An 18,152-nucleotide genomic window follows, 5' to 3' on the forward strand; every position below is an offset into this window, starting at 1 on the left:
TATTTTCTTTGTCATTGTTGTAGTGTGCACAGCTTCATCGCAGTCAAAATTTAGCGAAAGAACAAGTTAAGTGGATTTTCGAACGATGAGCGCATTTCATTCTCTTGTCATGACCGGCGGGGCCTTGATGGCGAGTCTCTTACGCGCCCCTGGGCAAGTGGACGCTTTTTACCTCTGGTCTTGACCTCCTACTTGAACCATTTTAAAGCCATATAATCCCCTTTAGACGCCTCGACGACACGTTTTATGTTCTAGAAGCCGTTTCGGGAATGCTCATTTAAAGGCACTCAGAGGTAATGTTCCGCATTTGAAGATATTGAGGGAAACAGTAGATATAATGTAATAATCTCACCTATAGCTTTTCGCATACTTATAAGTGAAAAAGTCTGCATAAAACAACACAATATTTCTGTTTAGTAAATATGCTCAATAATGCGTTATTGTTTTATCACGCCATCGTACTTTGCACCATATTAATCTAGAGGCAGTTGACAACTTTTTCTGGAAATCGTGCTCAGAAACGAAAGACATGAACGTCTGATATGTGCGTCTGTAAAACAAAAGGCACGGGGTTAGATAGAAGGGCGGTGCACGCCCTTCCTGCCAGAGTGAGAGACAGGCGACGCCATGTAGCCCCAGTAGCTGAGTGCGTCGTACAGCCGTAATGACACACACACTCCCTTTAAATTGGCAAGAACTACTGGGGCCTTGGGCTCGAGGAAGGCCACGCTACCTCCACGAGGGCCTCACCTCCGCGTTACTTTGCGACTGTCTACGACCCGAAACATGTTTCAAAAAGGAATGGATCCCAGTAACATTTACGGCATTGTTACGTCCATATATGTGCCCCTCCTAGAGCCTAGGCAAACTGACATTAGTGGCGTCATCTGGGAACAATCATGGATAGAACGATAGGTTACAACTTCCACCGTCAGAATGCGCTGGGAGCAGATTGCTGGCTGGCCGGGAGCGATGATGACGTCAGGGCACTACAGTCGTTTGCGCACGCAGCGGGGCCGTTCGCCGGCCAGCGGTGTTCAGCGCTGTGATTGGCTAGCTCTAGATGCCCTCAGGCCCGGCCTTGGATTGTTTACTGAGGAACTTCTCTTGCCGTAAAATTTTATCCAGCACATCGTAGTGAAAAGTATAATCGTCAACCAGTGGTGATCATAACTTAGTGGGAGCAGTTAGCGGGCGTCTCTGAGCTCCGTAAATCTGCACCTGGTCAGGTGGGAGCCGTTTGGAGCGTTCGGAGTCGAGCCGGACCATTGAGGTGCTCGTGTGGCGTGATTGAGGTGACATGGGCGACAATAACATCGCGCTCCGTCCGTACTTCGAACAGAGCGGCTTCTACCAGCGGAGCTCTGGAGAGCAGGCCTACCCGCCCGGGTTCCTCGGCTTCCCGAACTACCAGCAGACGCGCGGCCAGGAGTCGCCCTTCGTGGACCCGACTGGCGCGTGCAAGCTCTACCCGGGCAACGATGTGTCGGCCACCGCCTACAAAGTCGACTGCTCCAAGGAGCCGAACGGCTACAGCCCCAAGGAGCTGAGCGGCTGGCCGGGCTCGGTGGCGGCGGTGGCCGGCGCCGGTCGGTTCGCCGGCCTGCCGGCGGCCGCCGTCGACCCGGCCCGGGAACGTCAGCAGGCGGGCCTCCAACTGGCTGGCGGCGTGCAGCCAGAGCACGGCCCAGCAGAGCGCCCAGCTGGCGCAGCAGCCCAGCCAGTACGCCAGCACGCCTATCTACCCGTGGATGGCGATGGCAGGTGAGTGGCAGCCGCGCGCCGGTCCTGCCGTGCGCGGCCCCTTCAGTCCCGCCACCCGCCGCCCGCCGCCCCGCCGCCGCCCGACTTTGCCGACTTTGCCGCCCGACCGGCCGGCCGCGCCGCCGCGCGTCGCGCTGTGCGCCGCTACCCGGTGCGGCCGCTGCGCCAACTGCCCCCGCGACGAGAGCCCCGTTCGCGACACTTCGAGCCATCGCCACAGGGGGACCATTGTCGAGCCGTTCGTCAGGGGTCTGAGGCAGGGTAAACACGGCGAAGTCGGCCGCCGCCGCCGCCGCCGCCGCCGCCGCCTGGACGGGCCGACCGGCCGAACCCTGTTGAGCGGGCGCCGCTCTCACTGTATCCAACACTCTGAGCCCCCGACCCTGCCAAACCTGGGAAGGCACTGGAGGCAAGGCCGCACGTCATGAGCCAGAAGTGACAGAGAGACATGGAGGCATGTGTTGTCCACACTGAGGTCCTATACCAGCTTGCCAGCATCTGCACATCAGACTGAGCTATTCGGAGAGGGCCCAGTGTCACAAAGGTTTGGGGATTCACTTCTGTAGACAAAGAGAAACTGGCAAGGAAGTGTGTAATACATGAATCACACTACACAGGGGCCTATGACCCTGCACACTCTTTTTTTTAGCTCCTGTCAGCACACCAGTTTGCCGACTCTGATTTGGATCGTCAATTCCAATTGCCTTACAGAACGCTGAGAAACGTTGTTTCTGTGATGCGAAGTGTGGCGGGAGATCAACAAGCAATGGTGACGTGAATGCGTCGACACTGTGGGCGCCGCATTCCTCTGGATGCAGTCTATGTTAGCCGCAGACCTGGTGCAGCGTTTGTGTGCGCATCAGCCCCCTCACGGGCTGGATGGTGTCACCGTTTGCCATCGGAAGGGTGTTGTCATATCGACGTTTCCAAGCCCCGCAAGTTTTGAGTCCCAGTCCACATAAGTCTGAGTGGGAGCGACGATCCCCATTTCATCACAGTGCGGCCCGATCCTTTATTCCCAGTATTAATTGCCGCCTCCTGGTGAGACATTGTCCAGGTCCGGCTCCTGGCCCGAGCGTAGGGAATTTAGTTATCGAACGCGGCGAATTTACAGCGGGCGTGCTCGGTGCGCCGGGGCGGCGCGATTCGCAGCTGCGATTGCCTCGCCTGGAGCTGCGCTCCAGACGCCGCCGCCGCCATGTCTCAAACGCTGCCCACATTAATCATGGTCCGTCCGCATAATTTCAGTTGGCGGGCATAATTCCGGTCGGTCGGCGGCCCCCGACCGCGCTCACTCCTAACTGTCGAATGACGCCGTTAAGCTGGGCGGGTCTCGGCGCCGGCTCGCCGTGTCGGTTTATGTGTCGGCTGCGTGGTGTTGTATCACAAAACGCCGCCAAAGCTCAGCTGGGAATCCACCCGTCATGTGCTCACCGTATGGCGTTGCTCTACTCGCCTGTTTAGTAAGCGTGGCGCGTCGGGGGCTGGAGAGTCTGGGTTGGACAGGTTGGGAGAGGACCACAGGCCTCTTCGCGAAATTGTAAGTTTCACAAAGGATGATGTGCAGAGCTGCTATGGGACTGCCCCCCCCCCCCCGCCGGGTTTGCTTGTGTCTTCACTGAGAATGAGTGTCGGCAACAGACCAACGATTTGAGTCGTTGTAAAGATCTAAGCTGGGTTTATTGCGGGTTGAAGCCAAGGCAGAAGTGCTGCGAAAGGCACTCATCAGCTACGCATGCAACGAGACGCTCTAGTACATTGTCCACTGCTCAGTCTGTGCGCAGATACACCGCATGTTGCGCGGGTTTGTCGTGGCAACTTCTGCAGACTGCAAGCGGAGATTAATTACACTGAAATCCGGACATAAGCTGCACGCCTCAGGCCAAGATGGATGATGCTTGTTGCCACTGAGTGATGCCAGAACGTGCTAGCTGACGGCAGCATGAGGCCGTGTCTACCAAGCCACGACTCTATTGATGAAACGTTCCGCTGTGTGCAGTTCTACCTTACCACTGGCGCTTGGGAGCTCAAAAGCTAAAATTTGTGAGGAAATATTTGCAATGACGTTACAATCTATAAGTGCAACTCACATTGGTGTCCAATGCTTGTTTCCAGCGCAGTGACATCACTAATTCACCGCAGGAATAGTGCCTAATGCCGGCTGCAATTGAGTGACCGATTGACGTAATAACTCTATCGCACACTCGGTAGCTTGGACCCGTTACATGACTGCTCTTGACGCTTCCCGTAAGTCTTGCAGCCAAACAGCCCTACACTCACAGAATGATCACCGCGATCCAGCAGAGTGTCAAAGTTCCGCGCGCTGGGAGCCCGCGCGTGCTGCGAGCACGCTGATGTCTCGATCTCAGCAGGTCTCAGCCAGCGGTGCGAGCTGACCTGCTTTACTGGACTATCGCCGTGCTGCTTCTAGCCGTCAGGCGGCAGTATTTATGACAGCATTAAATGACACATGATAACTTAAATGCAACAAACGGCTTGGCCAGGGAGGTAAATCAGAGCGATTTCACGGCTTCCTGCCGGCAGCAGGTCGCCACTGACGCGTGCGTCGGTCGGTTTCCTATCGGCAGGTCGCCACTGACACGTGCGTCGGACGGCTTCCTATCGGCAGCAGGTCGCCACTGACGCGTGCGTCGGTCGGCTTCCTGCAGGCAGCAGGCGCCGCTGACACGTGCGTCGGTCGGCTTCCTGCGGCAGCAGGTCGCCACTGACGCGTGCGTCGGTCGGCTTCCTGCCGGCAGCAGGTCGCCACTGACGCGTGCGTCGGTCGGCTTCCTGCAGGCAGCAGGTCGCCACTGACGCGTGCGTCGGTCGGCTTCCTCGGCAGCAGGTCGCCACTGACGCGTGCGTCGGTCGGCCTCCTGCCGGCAGCAGGCCGCCACTGACGCGTGCGTCGGTCGGCTTCGGTTTCATGGGAAAGGGATACGTACAGTCGGTGACCTCGGTGAAATCCACGGTGAAATCACTCTGTGTATTGCCTGTAATAAGTTACTAGTGAAATGAGGTGTAAATCGCATTTAACGTAAGCTAAACTCGCGCTGACTTTAGCGTGACTTACTTATTTAAGGCTCGGCGAAGAGGGATACATTCAAAAGCACCGATAATCATGTCGATGGATGTGCAATTGGGGACGAGACATAGCCGTTTTCATCATTATTCTTACATTCGTACATCATGCGAACAAATGATATACGCCTCTCCACGTACGGCACGCTATCGCCCCGGCGGCAGCGCCGGTCTTCCTCCGCGGTATGGCTCGCCTGCGCGGTATGGTCCACCTCCGCGGTATGGGTACACCTCCGCGGTATGGGTACACCTCCGTGGTATAGTACACCTCCGCGTTATGGTCCACCTCCGCGGTATGGGTACACCTCCGCGGTATGGGTACACCTCCGTGGTGTCGCAAACCTTCGTGGTATGGTCCACCTCGCGGTATGGTCCACCTCAGCGGTATGGTCCATCTCCGTGGTATGGTCCACCTCCGTGGTATGGTCCACCTCGCGGTATGGTCCATCTCCGTGGTATGGTCCACCTCCGCGCCGAGCCTCCACACTCCATCGGCGCACTCACCACGGCCCAATTTCGACGATGCTTTCTCAATTTCCAGCAAAGTGGCGGTGGCCGGCGATTCATTAGATGGTGATTTCGGCGGCGGCCTGCGAAACGGGCGAGCCGGCGGCACCCGCGGGACCGTCCGTCATTGTTATGACTTGGCCTAAGCTGCCATCAGAGAGGCCGGCCGTGAGCAATGGCACCGGCCGTCGGCCGGTCACCGCCCCGCCGACGACGGCGGCCCGGGCCCGTCGACTCGGCGCCGGCGTCGGGCGCCGGCCCCGGCCGAGTCCGCCGCATGCCTCGGCTGCAGTGACGGCGCTCTGCGTAGCCTTCACCTGCCTTGCTGCTGTCGCTGTGTGCTAAAATATGAAGCCTGGGTGGGTGTTTATGCAGAAACATCTCCAGCATCGTCACATTCAGTACAGACTGAACGTCAAGCATGATTTTTCTTTAAAAAAGTTTTAGTATTGGCTATAATCTTTTTCAAAAAGGACTTCAGAAGATTCTATGAGCAACTTGCTGATACGTGTCGCTGAGCCAGGAACCAACACGCCGGCATTGCTTTTGTAACGACGCCTGTTGCTGCTCCAGCACAGAACCAAACAATACGTCTTCATGACAATTTATAATCACCTTTTGAAATCACTGGGATCATCCGTTACGGAGGCTCAAAAATAGTCCCATCAGGCAAGTGCCCTGATAGCGTATTTGACCCAGTCCCTTACGGGTCTTGATAGTGAGAAACGTAGGTGTCAAAGCGCATCAAGCTCACGGACCTGTAAAAGCACATCAAGCTCACTGGACCACCCGGGTATCGATGGCCCGCCGGACAAGGCTGGACCACGTCGGCACACGGCTCGGTGGCGCCAGCTGTCGTGACATGAGCGTGTTGCCTGCGGCTGGACGTGCCGCTCAGCACCGCCAGTTGCGCGTGCTGCTGCGGCGGCGGCCACTGCCGAGGTCAGAGCGTGCCGAACCCTGTCCAGTCCGCTCAGCACCGCCAACTGCGCGTGCTGCTGCGGCGGCGGCCACTGCCGAGGTCAGAGCGCGCCGAACCCTGTCCAGTCCGCTCAGCACCGCCACCTGCGCGTGCTGCTGCGGCGGCGGCCACTGCCGAGGTCAGAGCGCGCCGAACCCTGTCCAGTCCGCTCAGCGCCGCCACCTGCGCGTGCTGCTGCGGCGGCGGCTTCCGCCGAGATCAGAACGCGCCGAACCCTGTCCAGTCCGCTCAGCACCGCCAGCTGCGCGTGCTGCCGCGGCGACGGTCACTGCCGAGATCAGAGCGCGCCGAACCCTGTCCTGTTTGAGAGGATTTGCGACGGCTTGAAAGGCGGCGCGCAAACCTGTGTCCACTGTTTATTTTACCAGACCGGAGTTACGATGTTTATCTAGTTGATGTGTGTCTGCCTGTGGGTGGGCAGCTGGCTCTCGGGCAGGCGATGTCCTGTCTCCCTTCGGTTCAGGTACAGCATGGTTTGCAGGCGTCACACCGGCTGTCCAGCTGGCGCGAGCTCAGGCTGGAACCGATGTCCTGTCTCCCTTCGGTTCAGGTACAGCATGGTTTGCAGGCGTCACAACCGGCTGTCAGCTGGCGCGAGCTCAGGCTGGACCGATGTCCTGTCTCCCTTCGGTTCAGGTACAGCATGGTTTGCAGGCGTCACACCGGCTGTCAGCTGGCGCGAGCTCAGGCTGGACCGATGTCCTGTCTCCCTTCGGTTCAGGTACAGCATGGTTTGCAGGCGTAACACCGGCTGTCACCTGGCGCGAGCTCAGGCTGGACCGTCGACATTCATTACAGAGCTAGGAAATTCAGTCAAGCACCTTGCATATGATAGTGATAGTTCATTCCACTGATTTACTGAGAGGTCGCCAGTCCCGCTGTGCCTCCTCCTGTGTCAGCTGTAAGACCGTCATCTACGATGGAATTCTGATGCGCAAAATTTTGGCTCGGCCTAGGCGGAATGGGAAAGGGGAGAATAGGAGGTACAACGAATGCCGATTGCAGTAGCACTGGGGCTTCTATTCACTGAAATTTAAATTAAAATTCTGCAGAGAAATAAATGGAAGAGCAAACAGCTCGCAAAAAGCGGGCCAGAAAAACTAGTCCGGGGAAGGCGCCACATCTTCGCTTACAGTGAAGCCTGAAGCAATTATTCGGTATGCCCATGCTCTTTAAGCTAAAAGGGGGTCTACACCGGTAGAAAAATGCACGGCGCCAGAGTTGTGTCGCTTCGGTAAAAACGAATGCTGATGACCAGAATAAAGCGATGCCTGAATGGTTGAAGATGTCATGACGTGCCCTAGGCTGCTGGGGCGCCGGAACCGAGGAGCAGCCCAGCATTAGCGTTGCCCTCTGACCCGGGATACAAATTTAGCATCATTTCTATTATGTTGTGTGGTAACAATGGGCTCAATGGGCTTTTCCCGAACTTTCCGTTGCCCCACCGTCTCTGCCCTGTTGGTTGCATTATCGTATTTGGAATATTGCATTTTCTTCACAGATAATGTCTCGATGCAAACATCAACCTTGTGATATGTAAGAAACAAAGCTATTCCATCACTATCGTGATGCGCAAAAATGATTGTCGAAGAGGAGATGGGGGCGAGACGCGCGCGCGGGTCCGGAAGACTCTACGCGGAGGCGCGCCCGAGCGGCAGCCCAGGACCGGAGGACCGCGAGCGCCCGCCCCATGGCGCAGGACTGCAGCCCGGCCCAGCTGACTGCCGGTGCCGCGGGTACACTCGGTGACTGACTGCCGTGACGAAGGCCGGACGATCGTTGGCGATGAGTGCGCAGCAGTCATGGTGATAGACGTGACTGAGCTCTGCAATTACTCTGAGAGACGTGAATGAGTTCTGCAGTGACGCTGACAGACGTGGCTGAATTCTGAATCCCGCTGACAGAAGTGACGGAGTTCTGCAGTCACGCTCAAGGACACGAATGAGTTCTGTAGTCACGCTGATAGACGTGAATGAGTTCTGCAGTTTGGTTGGTAAACAGGCACCTGAACAGTTTGTGTCGCCTTGTGTTCCAAAGCTGACCCTTGCCAAGCCACACAGCCAAGTGCCCCAGTTCAGCTGAACAGGTGGTTGTTTGAGCACGGTCAGCTGCGAATGTGTAATTACTGCCCCGCAGAACATACCAGGCCTTACAATTAAATACCGGTACAATTAATCAACGGTCATACCACATTTTCATCAATAACAGGCGAATTTGAGGCGCCGGTGGCGAGGTAGACAGCTCACGTGCCAGACCTCAACTGTCCATTCTCACACGCGCACAATGACGACGGAAAGTGGAGCTGACACCGTGACCTTTCGTCCCTGATGACGCATCAGACCACTTGCGTCGCGTGCTGGAAGGTTACGACCTCCTCAAACCAGGGTTTGGGAGAGTCGCCGGCTACATCGCTCAGGCGGCATCCGTGTTATGCTAATGCAGATACATGTGGTGATGTATGTGTAGTCTAGTGTGAAGTCCATAATGTAAACCATCGTTGATTAAACAAATGGTAGTTCATTAACTTCCTTCCGTATTCTGTATTTCTAGTTTCTTTCTTTGAATGGGCAAGGAGGCACATTGCGTAGGGGGTGTGGTTTTACGAAGATCAGCCCAGCTCCAGCCTTCCTACCAATTGCAGTAGGACCCAGTCATTCTGCTCCCTACCTGAGCAGGATAAGCAGACACTGATGGCCGATTTCATGGATAACGACTGGATTAATGAGCCATCCCAGCTGTTTCATCTGCCGGCTTCAAACACAGACCAACCGACCTAATGCAGACCACCACGGTGGCCCGCACGTGCCGGGCATGTAGCGGCACAGGGATGCACATGGCACACAGCATGATGAGGTGCAAGTGCCGGAAAGTCTCGCAAGTGCAAGTGTAAGGGCTGTTTTTTGTCATTTTGGCTGCCGGTGGGAGTTAGTTATTGAGCGTTTACAGACCTTGGGGAGATTACTTGGCGCTGCGAGCGTTTTTTGTTTGCACGCCTTCAAGCCAGCGCTGACGCCCAAAAAGGCGCTACTGCTGGCCATGTCGCTGCCGACGGTCGGTAGCCGAGCGGGGCGTGCGGTCATCCGGGCCCCGACGGTCGGTAGCCGAGCGGGGCGTGCGGTCATCCGGTGCTGTCGGCGACCTGAGGCCGTCCACTTCCGGCTGCGGCTCGAACGGTGACGTCACGTCGGCGCCATAACGCCAGCCCGGCCGGCCCACTTGAGTTTCACCGTGAGATGCGGACACCGGAGTGGTCCCCTGCTCAGGGTCAAGCTCAGGGAGGCACGCTCAGCGAGGCCGGACGTTCAGGGCGCGGTTCAGGATGACGACTGGCCATCCCTGACACGCTCCAAGACTGTCCAAGGGACGGCTCAGAGGGAGCTGTGTTTCAGGCTTCGCTGTCTTTCGAGTAGGTGTGCGGTTCATATGAGGCTTGAGAAACAAGCGTGCAATGGCACGGAGCAGGATAACAGCGTTGGCGTTCCTGAGACCCTTTCGCCTCTTTGCGTCCAGTTTGGTCACTTTCGGTCTCAGTTGTCTTGTTCTGCTGTTTTCCACTTTTGAACTTCATGGCGTTCAACAAACCTGTTCACAAAACCTTGTATCAGAACTACACGAGCGATGCGGCGCTGGTCGACCTGAGACTCAGGATGCGTCGCAAAATTCTAAGAAACAAACATACTGCATGGTGCATTATTGCCGTCAGACGTTATTACCGTCAAACATATTGCCGTCAAACGTTCTGGATCAGCAGGTTTAGCATGCGCTTCTTCGAGTTTCCTTTGTCATTGCCGTGTGTATTTGCCCACAGGCCATGCGGCTCGTCAGGTTTCCTTTGTCATGTGGTTCGGTATTTGCCACAGACCATGCGGCTGGTCAGGTTTCCTTTGCCATATGCTTCGATATTTGCCACAGACCATGCGGCTCGTCAGGTTCCCTTTGCCGTGTGGTTCGGTATTTGCCGCAGACCATGCGGCTCGTCAAGTTTCCTTTGCCGTGTGGTTCGGTATTTGCCACAGACCATGCGGCTCGTCAGGTTTCCTTTGCCGTGTGGTTCAGTGTTTGCCACGGACCTGTCCGCCGAGCTGTGTCCGCCCACAGACAGCCATGGATGGACAGGCGTGCAAATAGTTGCTCAAAAACGCTGCGCATTCATTATAATGATCGGGGGCGGTAAAGGAAGAGCTGCACATTACTGCATATATTTCAGCACGTAATTATTCATGGTAAAGAGACGTAATGGATTTAGAACAGGCCCATAACAGCGGTCATAATGGACGGCGGCGGCATTAGCCGGGCACTAAAGGTGATTTTCTGTGCAGCCCGCCTTTGGCTTCGTTCCACGCAGTGCCTTTCGCAGAAGCGATTCCGTTACTCGTGATTCATGACGGCTCTGGCATTGACAGCCGTCTGTCTGCTCGGCTAGCCGCCTGTCTGGCCGCCTGGGCGGGCAGGCAGGGGGGGGGGGGGGCGACGCGGCTACATGGGTCGGCGAGCTGTGACGTCAGCGTGAGAGCGAACCAGGCCGGGCACCGCCTCCCTCTGACGACGCCTCCACGGCAGAGGAGCGGGGCCGTCTTCGTGGCGGCCACAGTGTGTAGGACCCCAGATCGACAGTTTAAAAATGAAAGGGGGGCAGGTCAGTCCCCGACGCTGTCTGCCCGCCTGTTGCCCATCTGGCAGCGCTGGGGAGAGACGGACAGATCTGGCAGCACTGGGGAGAGACCAGAGACGGCTCCCCAGCAGCGCCCCACCGTTGGCGTCCATTGGACGCGGCGGGCACGACACGGTCAGCTAATAGAAAACAGATCAGATTAACTTCAGCCGCTGCATGCGCTGGCGTAATCAACGAGCCGGCCGCACGCTAGCCATGTCCAGCGGGAGGCAGGCCGGCAGGGGTGCAACAGTGCACTGTGGGGCCGGCCAGGGGTGGACCGGCCCACTGCGCCCATATGGCCAGGTGTCCACCTGGCCACATGGGCGCAGTGGCCAGCTGCGTCCAAAAGCGCCAGCACACTGCACCGGGACACCAGAGCGGACATCCAGTGGGAGGGCTCGTGTGGGTCGCATGCTGAGGGCGACGAGATCAGTGCCGTGGATTCGGGCAGCTGGTTCGGGCTGCTGGCGGCCGCCGCTCCGCAGCTCGGCCCGCAGCCCGCGGGTCACTGCTCAGCCGACTGGAGGCGTCCAGTGGGATCGGCTTTCTCGTCCATCATTGATGCTCAGGGGAGGCCGTCGGCGGCCTGCAGTATACAGGTCGCAGGCAATGTGTGCCCTGCGTCACTGATGTCCGAGTATGATGGGGCTGTCTTCATGCACTACTCCTGGCGTTGCTGTGACGCACACCGTTCTGTCAGCACCATACTGCAGTGGGAAATGTGACCCAAATGCGACAGCGTTGTCACTGGAATATACAGTTGTCGCCGTCATAATTCTGACATGAATGCCATTGCCGTCAAAGGTGTGTTTTTGTATTCCTAGTGTGCTTCGCAGTGCACTCGAATATTTACGCTCCTCTGCTTATGTGGATCCTGTCGTGATCACTTGGGTTGAAACAAAGATGTGAATGCAAGGAGTGCGATCCAAAGCCTCCCGGCAGGCTGCGCCCGCCGCTCACCATTACCAGACATAGGGGGCCTCCCAGGGATCAGGCTACCAGGGACTCATCAACTGATGGGTACACCCACCGCTCGCCATCACCAGACGTAAGGGGCCTCCCAGGGATCAGACTACCAGGGACTCATCAACCGATGGGCACACCCACCGCTCGCCATCACCAGACGTAGGGGGCCTCCCAGGGATCAGACTACCAGGGACTCATCAACCGATGGGTATACCCACCGCTCACCATCACCAGACATAAGGGGCCTCCCAGGGATCAGACTACCAGCGACTCATCAACCGATGGGTACACCCACCGCTCACCATCACCAGACATAAGGGGCCTCCCAGGGATCAGACTACCAGGGACTCATCAACCGACGGGTACACCCACCGCTCACCATCACCAGACATAAGGGGCCTCCCAGGGATCAGACTACCAGGGACTCATCAACCGACGGGTACACCCACGTCGGCATTGCTCACATACGAAACCTCTCCGGGTGACCCTGCATCAGGTCCCAGCAGGTGCATCGGGTCTCAGCAGGTACACCAGGTCTCAGCAGATGTATCAGGTCTCTGCCGGCACTTGTCGGCGGCTGCATCGAGCTGAGGTGTGTTCAGCCTCAGAGAGGCCTCCAGGCGGTGCGATGAAATGCAACACGGCTCGTACGGCCTCCGGTCATGGCTGTCGTGACGCGTCACGGCCAAGCACGTGAATTTGACCCAACACTAAGTACCACGTTGAACCGGTAGTGGGAGCTTGTAGGTCGCCTCAGTCCTCCGCGAGACGCCTCAGGAGACTTTTAGGTCGCCTCAGTCTTCCGCGAGACGCCCGACGCGACTTCCTCGCGCCGCGCTTGTCGGTACTGCGAGAAAAAGCCAGGTGCTCTTGGTATCAACGAAGCCCGTCTACAATGCATGGCTTGACTGTCTGGAGAGACCAGGTCAGGCTTCGCATGTGGGACGAAGGAATAATCGGCGCTTAGGACATAAATGGTGGCAAGAGGACGAAGCGGCCTGCTCACGTTGGCGCTTTAACTGTGTACTGGTCCCAGTAAGGCCCTGCATGCCGTCTGTGGTAAGTTCTCGTCTCTGGCCAGCTTTTATCAGCACTTGCCCTCTGCTTGGCCATCTAAGCTTCTTCTTCAGTCCAAGACTGCAGCTTTTTTGTATATGTACGTTGGTCTGCAAAAGTCCTGAGCACAGGGGCAGTTGTATCTTGCTACTCAGGCATCAAATGGCCGTGTGATGTTGCCCTGCCTGCTGGCGTATGTTGTATGGATGGCGGCTCAGGCTCGCCTCCGTCTGCTAGCGTGAGGCTGGCCTGAGGGCGGCTGAAGCTTCAGCGCCGCGGGCTATCGCAGCCTGTGGCCGAGGCTTGAAGACTGAGGCCTGGGGCCGGTCCGTGGCTGTCCGAACAGCAACGGCCAGCCAGTGGCCTGAGGCCTGAAGCCGGTCCGTGGCTGTCCGAACAGCAACGGCCAGCCAGTGGCCTGAGGCCTGAAGCCGGTCCGTGGCTGTCCGAATAGCAGCGGCCAGCCAGTGGCCTGAGGCCTGGAGCCGGTCCGTGGCTGTCCGAACAGCAGCGGCCAGCCAGTGGCCCGCCAGTCAGGCACGGCTTGGTAAATCAGGCGGCACGGTGGCGGCCGTGTTATCGACCGCCCCGCCGTGGCAGCCCCATGCACACGGTCAGGTCCAGTCCAGCTCTGGGTCATGGATCGGCGTGCGCGCTGATCCCGGTCGGATTGTGGGTGCCCCTGACAAAGGGTGGGGTGGGGGCGACACCGCGCACGGTCCCATTGGTCTGGTCTGCTCTGTATCCTGGATGCTGGAACACAGACCGCGGAGCCCAGGACCTGTTATAACACCACGGTTGGTCAGGTCATGTCAGACCACGAAGTTTTTGGTCCGGACGCAGCTGTCGAAGCCGGTCATCTCGGCGTAGTTTGGGCGCACGCGACCGAGCCGGTCCGACGCTTCAGTGACGTCAGCCATCCCTGTGAGGTTGAAGTCACATGTTCGGCATCCTCTGCCCTCAGCCGGGTCCGAGAGCTGAAGACATGCCTCTCGACGCCGGCTGAAGCGGGCCTTCATTGACCTTTAGGGGCCGTGGAAGGACTGATTCTGCTAACAGGCATTCGTTTTTCTGTTTTGAAGCGCTTAGTGAGCATTTCGGGTGACCTTAGCTGGACACCGAAGGGCTAATGCAAGCAGGGAGGCTCAGCTCCTGAGCAAAGCTCCGCCTACGATGGCGGTGTGGTCCAGCCAGGCGGGACAGGGAGGCTCAGCTCCTAAGCAAAGCTCCACCTACGATGGCGGTGTGGTCCAGCCAGGCGGGATACAGGTGGCCATGTCCTCTGGCCACACTGTGCAGCAATGGTAGACTATGATCAACGATAATAATGTCAGGTTTTGTTTGCATGGACTCATCGCTGCTTAAAGTCTACGCAAATGGCGCATTGGGAATTTGTGATTTTGGCCTCTTTGATTCTCCTGCATTTCTTTGCCAACTCGAACAGCGGCTGTGCGCTCCAATATACCGCAACAGTATAGCGGGCAGCAGACTTGCACTATTCGGATACAGTAGTGCGGAAGCAAACTTACACTACCCGTATACGGCGGCGCAAACAGCGCAGTGAGGTAGCAAACTTACACTGCTCGGATACGGCAGGACGGCACATCGCCCGAAGGCGAGGCTGGCAGCTGCAGTTGGCTTCCGTTCCGGCAGATCAGGATCGTCTCACCTGTCTCCCCTCCACCGTTCAGATTGTAAATCAGGCATTCCTAACCAGGAGGAATCTACCACAAGGGGAATACAAGGACCTCAGCCGACGGGGGATGTGAGATGACCATAACAGGTCTGAGTCAAGGAGGGTAACTTTTCAGGCATCGCCACCAGGCAGACGCAGAGTGGAAGGTAACGCTGCTGCATGTACTTCCAGGCGCCATATGGGCTGAGCTAAAAATGTCTATCACGTTTCTCTGGACTCATCAGCCGCCCATATGGTTCTGCTCCCAGTGCGAGATGAGAATAAGCGTGGCTTATGCTGAAGGAGTTCTTTTTTTTGGTTCGTGGGGTAAAATGATCAATTGAGCCATCCTTAGGGCAAGGGGGAATCAACCATACAAAGGTGGAAAACGCCGCACCAGATACTCCGCATTCCGGCAGAAGGCAAGCTGGGTCGCTTACATCGCATAGTCACGCTAGACACGGCCTGCGAATCGATGCTCACCAATCCTGTTAATGTAGTACTAGAGGGCTTCAACATGACAGCATATATGCAGGCCATGGAGCGCTGAATACCCTGCAAAGCCTTGCTTTCTTCCTGGGCCAATTTGTGCAGCACAAATATAGGCATTCCAGGTGGTTGCGCAAGGCATGAAAAGGAGAAACCTGATGCAAATGAGACTACCAAATGGCGGTCGTAAAATCCCACTTCTCATCACAACTGTCATCACGATTTTACCACATTCAGCGACGTGCATGGCATCACCGAGTTATCCCAGCGACCCGTCGGCAGGGCGGTCCCACCAGCCTGTCGGCAGGGCGGTCCTACCGGCCTGTCGACAGGGTGGTCCCACCAGCCTGTCGGCAGGTGGGTCCCACCGCCCCGTCGACAGGCCGGCAGGCACGTCCCACCGGCCTGTCGGCAGCGCGGTCCCACCGACCTGTCGATAGGTCGGTCCCACTGGCCTGTCGGCAGGTGGGTCCCACCGGCCTGTCGACAGGGCGGGCCCACCGACCTGTCGACAGGGCGGTCCCACTGGTCTGTCGACAGGGCCGCGCCACCGCCGAGTGCCTTGCATGCAGCGGTGTTCTTAATCTCCCTGACAACTAAATAACAGCGGCCGCCGAGATAACGACCCCGGCCATGCACAGGTCACAACCAAGTTTGGAGCCACGGCCCCTGGCAATGCCCTCACAATGACTTCGTGGCTTTACACGGTCACATATGTAGAAGAGACACGAAAGAGCTTTACTTCTTTGCCATATGTTAGCATCCACACTCGACTTGGTCAATTACGGTTAGGCAGAAAGATTTTGCTTCAAAGCGTCCGTGTGGCGAACATGATCGCGAATTGGGTGCTACAAAAGAGGCTCGGTTCTTTCTTTCTTTCTTTTTTTTGGCGCGTAAAGCAGCGAATGCGACCGGCACAAACCAGCCTTGTGCTGTGCCCATGCTGTTATTTTGCATTGCACTATCGCCGACACTCGGCATCGAATCTGTGCGCGTAGTTCGAACTAGGTGCTGCATGACCATTTGTAGTCCACGTGTGCAAAAGCCCCTCGCTAGCTTTTGCAAAACACGACAGAACGCAACCATAGTATGCGATATTCATAGTGTGTAAACAATGGCGGTAGTAATCATGACCTCAGTACTGTGGCCATGTGGATGTGAACTGAATGCACGTTACACATACGTGCGTCCATCGCCAGCAGTGCCTTCAGCAGCGTGACATGGAGCCCGTGTATCCGAGTTTCGAATGCACTGTACGCCATAGCGATCGGCCCTTTGAACCAGGACCGGTTTGATCCCGCCGGATGGCACTCACTTTTGAACCACGCGGTGCATACCTATTGTGGTAGGCATACCAAAGGGACGCAGCATGAGCATAACAGTGCTTTAAATGACAACGCATACGCACATTGGCTGTTCTGTTATGACATTTTGTGTTAGTCGTTCTATTATGAGCATTGCCATTCTTGAAACATGTTTGTATAAGTATTGCACCTTGATGCAAACTATTTGTAAGATGCTTTCAGCTGCGTTAAAGCTACGGGCTGCTAGCCGGGGTTAAGGCAAACAAAGATGTTAAAGTTCCGTTTCATTAGTTAACATGGCATAGCTGTGACACAGTTCAGCGTTCTGCAGTAAGTTTGTTTTGTGGCTCAGTATTGGACGCAGTGGCTGACGCAGGATTTCCAAATTTGAGCGGAGGACACAGCTCAAAACTCACTGAAGTCTGAGCAGCTTGCTGGAAGTACGCGCAATAGGTGGCTTGAACTGAAGCAACATCGCATGTTCCCTGCCCTCCTATTATTACGTATGCATGTAGTTTTATGCGTCTCGTTTTGCTTGTCTACCAGAAACTTTATTTGCCAAGATTAAGTCTCACCATGCATATATATATATATATATATATATATATATATATATATATATATATATATATGCATGGTGAGACTCAATATATATATACAGCCACAGTTTGGTAAGGGAAGGGAGCACGTGACACGGGCGCTGCTATGTGCTTACCTCCCTGGGCGGACTGAAACTGGAGACCACTTAACAGATGACACATCCAGCGCGACTGCAATGTGATATCAGATCAATGAGAAATGCGAAGCTCAGTAGTGATAATACCGTGAAGTTGTGAAAAAAGACACCTCGGCGAACCTATTTACCAATGCAAGCGAATTTTGTTGGCTTCTAAGCGTGTGGCGTGCTAATTTCGGTTGTATTTCATCACACGAATGACCCAAGCAAAAATTACATGGGTCTGGGTAACAAGCATGAAACTGGTATCCTGCTAACCGAAATGTATTTTCTTGAGATTCAATGCCCCTCAAAGAATTGCGTAAAATGTTCAGAGAATTTGCCAGGAATATTATTCACAAAGATAGCAGAGTAGTAATGGCCTTATTCCTCGGATAAGAAACAGGAGAGTGGAGATATAGTTGGTTGATATTTCGGCAATATGCCCTCTTCCAAACAATAGCAGAAGTGTTATTGTTTCGAAGAGGTGCTACTGCTTCTGCTATTGTTTTGATAAAGACATGTTGCCGAAATATGAACCCATCTATATATCCATTCTCCTGGTTTTCTCCTAGGAATAAGGCTATTACTACTGCTTTCTCCCTCAAAAAACTGAAATCTGATGTGTCCGCAGGTGGAGCGTTTAAACGCACGTGGAGAGCTTATATCACATGACGTCTCACATATTCAAGAGCACGCCGCATGAGACGCCCTCTGGACGGATATGTAGATGATAACGGTGGTGTCGATGAGCTCGGCGGCCCACCCGTGTGCCATCTACAGCGCAGTGCACACACGTCTCGGGTTCACTCGCACTGGACGGCAGCGCCCGTCAGCGCTGCACACCCCGTCCGCCGCTGGCCGCCGTACCACCGGTGGACTGCGCGCAGGCCCAGCGCTGGTGTGTGAGAACGGGTGCCCAAACCGAGCTGGCTCAATCTGTCCGGAGGTTAGCA

General features: G+C 56.0%; 1 protein-coding gene across 1 annotated transcript in view; it reads left to right on the forward strand.

Moving 5' to 3' along the window:
- Positions 1-1,300: 1,300 nt before the first annotated feature.
- LOC119090893 (homeotic protein ultrabithorax-like) overlaps positions 1,301-18,152 on the forward strand; it is a 46,180-nt gene continuing 29,328 nt past the window's right edge. Inside the window, 2 exon segments of the mRNA XM_037213658.1 lie at positions 1,301-1,578; positions 1,580-1,764. Of these exon segments, the coding sequence (XP_037069553.1) occupies positions 1,301-1,578; positions 1,580-1,764 (463 nt within the window).

The sequence above is a fragment of the Pollicipes pollicipes genome, unplaced genomic scaffold (genome assembly GCF_011947565.3).
Source record: "Pollicipes pollicipes isolate AB1234 unplaced genomic scaffold, Ppol_2.1 Scaffold_1163;HRSCAF=1353_pilon_pilon_pilon, whole genome shotgun sequence".
Lineage (NCBI taxonomy): Eukaryota > Metazoa > Arthropoda > Thecostraca > Pollicipedomorpha > Pollicipedidae > Pollicipes > Pollicipes pollicipes.